Source organism: Rhizopus microsporus (genome assembly GCF_002708625.1).
Source record: "Rhizopus microsporus ATCC 52813 unplaced genomic scaffold scaffold_74, whole genome shotgun sequence".
Lineage (NCBI taxonomy): Eukaryota > Fungi > Mucoromycota > Mucoromycetes > Mucorales > Rhizopodaceae > Rhizopus > Rhizopus microsporus.
The window spans coordinates 1-2,440 of record NW_019671989.1 but is presented as its reverse complement, the minus strand read 5'-3'; the positions used below and the strand labels follow the sequence as shown (position 1 = coordinate 2,440).

The 2,440-nt window shown below is 43.6% G+C and overlaps 3 protein-coding genes across 3 annotated transcripts; all 3 read left to right on the top strand.

The window, feature by feature from the left end:
• Positions 1–351: 351 nt before the first annotated feature.
• RHIMIDRAFT_281879 (uncharacterized protein) lies at positions 352–815 on the top strand. The gene has a single exon (XM_023613035.1). The coding sequence runs from the start codon at positions 414–416 to the stop codon at positions 618–620; it is 207 nt and encodes a 68-aa protein (XP_023460899.1). The 5' UTR covers positions 352–413; the 3' UTR covers positions 621–815.
• Positions 752–1,346, top strand: RHIMIDRAFT_131422 (uncharacterized protein). The gene has a single exon (XM_023605549.1). The coding sequence runs from the start codon at positions 836–838 to the stop codon at positions 1,169–1,171; it is 336 nt and encodes a 111-aa protein (XP_023460898.1). The 5' UTR covers positions 752–835; the 3' UTR covers positions 1,172–1,346.
• RHIMIDRAFT_131423 (uncharacterized protein) lies at positions 1,347–2,232 on the top strand. The gene has a single exon (XM_023605550.1). It carries the CDS (start codon positions 1,521–1,523, stop codon positions 2,169–2,171), a length of 651 nt encoding a protein of 216 aa, XP_023460897.1. The 5' UTR covers positions 1,347–1,520; the 3' UTR covers positions 2,172–2,232.
• The last annotated feature ends 208 nt before the right edge of the window (positions 2,233–2,440 follow it).

The following is a 2,440-nucleotide window of genomic DNA, read 5'->3' as shown; positions in this document are numbered from 1 at the left end:
TAAGCTCGCTACCAATCCGGCCAGCAGAAACTACCAGACCGATGGATTCCTTTGTTATCATGGAAAGCTATCCATCATATAATTAGCTTTTGCTTTACACTTACCATTGTACAGAAAATCATTCCACATAACATGCGCTAACGGTGCGAAGTTCCATAGCGGCAATACCGATATGGATTTATCCCAACACACCTCACTTAGGACGCCAGCTAAGCTCGCTACCAATCCGGCCAGCAGAAATTACCAGACCGATGGATTCCTTTGTCATCATGGAAAAATGATTAGGAAAAAAAAAAGAAAAACAATAAAAATTACCAGCGGTGACGAAAAAAGAGCTCAAACAGGAGTGAACAAGCGGTGACGCAACAAGACAAAAAAAAAATGAAATTTATCCTTTTCACGTCTTGTTAATCATGGCACAGCAGGCTCCCGAGTTCCTGAGCAAGTTCATTCAAGAGAGGACAAAACCAAACTTTACCCAGTTCATCAACAATCACATTCAGGATGTCAAGACTGCATCTGTGATTGTTGCTCGCAAATCTCCCGAGCAATTGTATGAATTTTGGAGTGGTTTGTTTAAGTTTGAAATAGAAAAGCAGATGAAGAATTCCCAAAGGTAAAAATCATACGTTTTTGTAAATATGAAATCACTATTACATTTTTTTTTTTTCACTGCAGGAAAATTTCATACCATGCCGACACATGGATTGAAGTGAAGAAGTCTGTGAGTGCTCTGGTAAGTCAATAAGCAAAGCGATGCATTGTTTTCTAATTTTATTATTGTTCATTTCAGTTTCGTGCTCGTCTTCGTTATCAGACTGAAGGACTTGAAGCCATGTCGGATGTTGCAACCATGTCCCGTGTTTCCTTGTCCCTGCAGTCATCTTGGTCCACCACCGAACTTAAGTCGGGCGGGTCCACTCATGTCTCCGATGGAGACGAATTCAACGAGGAAAAACTAAGCGAGAAAGAGTCAAGCTCACAGTCATCGTATAATCCGAGCAGTCAGTCCTCATCAACCGAAATCGTCACTTCTCGCAAGCCCATTTACTCGTATTTAATTGGCGCAGACATCGAACAGTACATTCGCCCTACCAAGCCTTCCCAATGGATAATCGGTGAAGTTGACCTAACAGAAAAGTTTGGAGTATCGTGCCTTGATCGTCGATAACGCACGCAAAATGAAGGCCTTGTCACAAGTAGATCAGCTTGCCCTAAACTTTATCTGCCTTATCTCCAACAACTCTAAATCTGGCAATTTAACGGACGGAGACGTGTGGGATATCATGGTTGAACAATGCCGAGATGAGATCCCTCTGCAACCCTTAAACAGGCCACATAGTACATGATGCCACAATGTGAACGAAATAGCCCGGACGAATGTTAAAGAGGCAAAACGCATTGTACAGGACGCCAAGGTCTCGGATGATCTTGCTGTTGTGTATCGTGACGTCTACCATGATATCCTTAGGGCTTACTTTAGCAATTACTCTGCTGATGGTGTGAATGAAGATACCTACATGCATGATGCACTGCAACCACTGCTCAAGGCATATTTCCCGAACGACGATATCATCTGTCGGGAAGGTGCCAACGGTACTATTAAAGCATCTAGCTCTCGCAAGCAGAAGTTCGACCCTGACTCCCATGGCCGCAAGGGCGATTGCAGTGTAAAGACCAATGATGGATGCCTCAACCAACTGATACTCCTGGTTGAGGTCAAGCCCCCTCGCAACACCACAAGCAATGACTTGGTCAAGCTTGGCAAGTGCCTCAAGGACGTCGTTGATAAATTGGATGAGGATGGTGTTCGGGATGTATTAGTTTGTGGCCTGTTGGCTGAGGGCTATCATTGCAGAGCCTTTGCCATGGATCTAAAATTTCACGGCCTGTATCGCATGATTCATCTTGGTATCTTTTATGTACCACAAGACTCGAACAACCTGGATGTGCTATGCGGCGCCTTCCAGGTCATGAACCTCCTCATGCCCATCGTCATCCGTAACGCCAAGCACATCAAAAAGCAAACTCGTAAGCGTGCCCCTCCATCCACAATGGCTCTCCCATCATTTGAGTCGCCCATCCGCATCAACGAAGAACAAAAGCGGCTCTTACTTAACATGTCGAATCCCCGTGTGAAACGTGCTGCCAGAAAACTCAATTTTGGATAATGATGTGATCAGTGTCTCTCCCCTACATACATACTCCTCTTTTTCTACAATAATGCACATTTTCCTATTCATATATTCCTTTTCACTTTTTTGTTTACAATCTTCATGTAGCACTGCGGTATTAGATCCCCCCCCTTTTTTTTTTTCCTCTGTGCTCTTGTCGAGTACTGTTGTCGATGGCTTTAGCCAATAAAAGCGAAACACTTGCATTTATTATCAATTGGGGTATGCGGGTTAATGGACTATTTGTATGCCTATTTTTTTTTTTT

Excerpts from the sequence above, each read along its gene's own strand:
- RHIMIDRAFT_281879 (XM_023613035.1), top strand. The coding sequence starts at position 414 with ATGGCACAGCAGGCTCCCGAGTTCCTGAGCAAGTTCATTCAAGAGAGG.
- RHIMIDRAFT_131422 (XM_023605549.1), top strand. The coding sequence starts at position 836 with ATGTCGGATGTTGCAACCATGTCCCGTGTTTCCTTGTCCCTGCAGTCA.
- RHIMIDRAFT_131423 (XM_023605550.1), top strand. The coding sequence starts at position 1,521 with ATGCATGATGCACTGCAACCACTGCTCAAGGCATATTTCCCGAACGAC.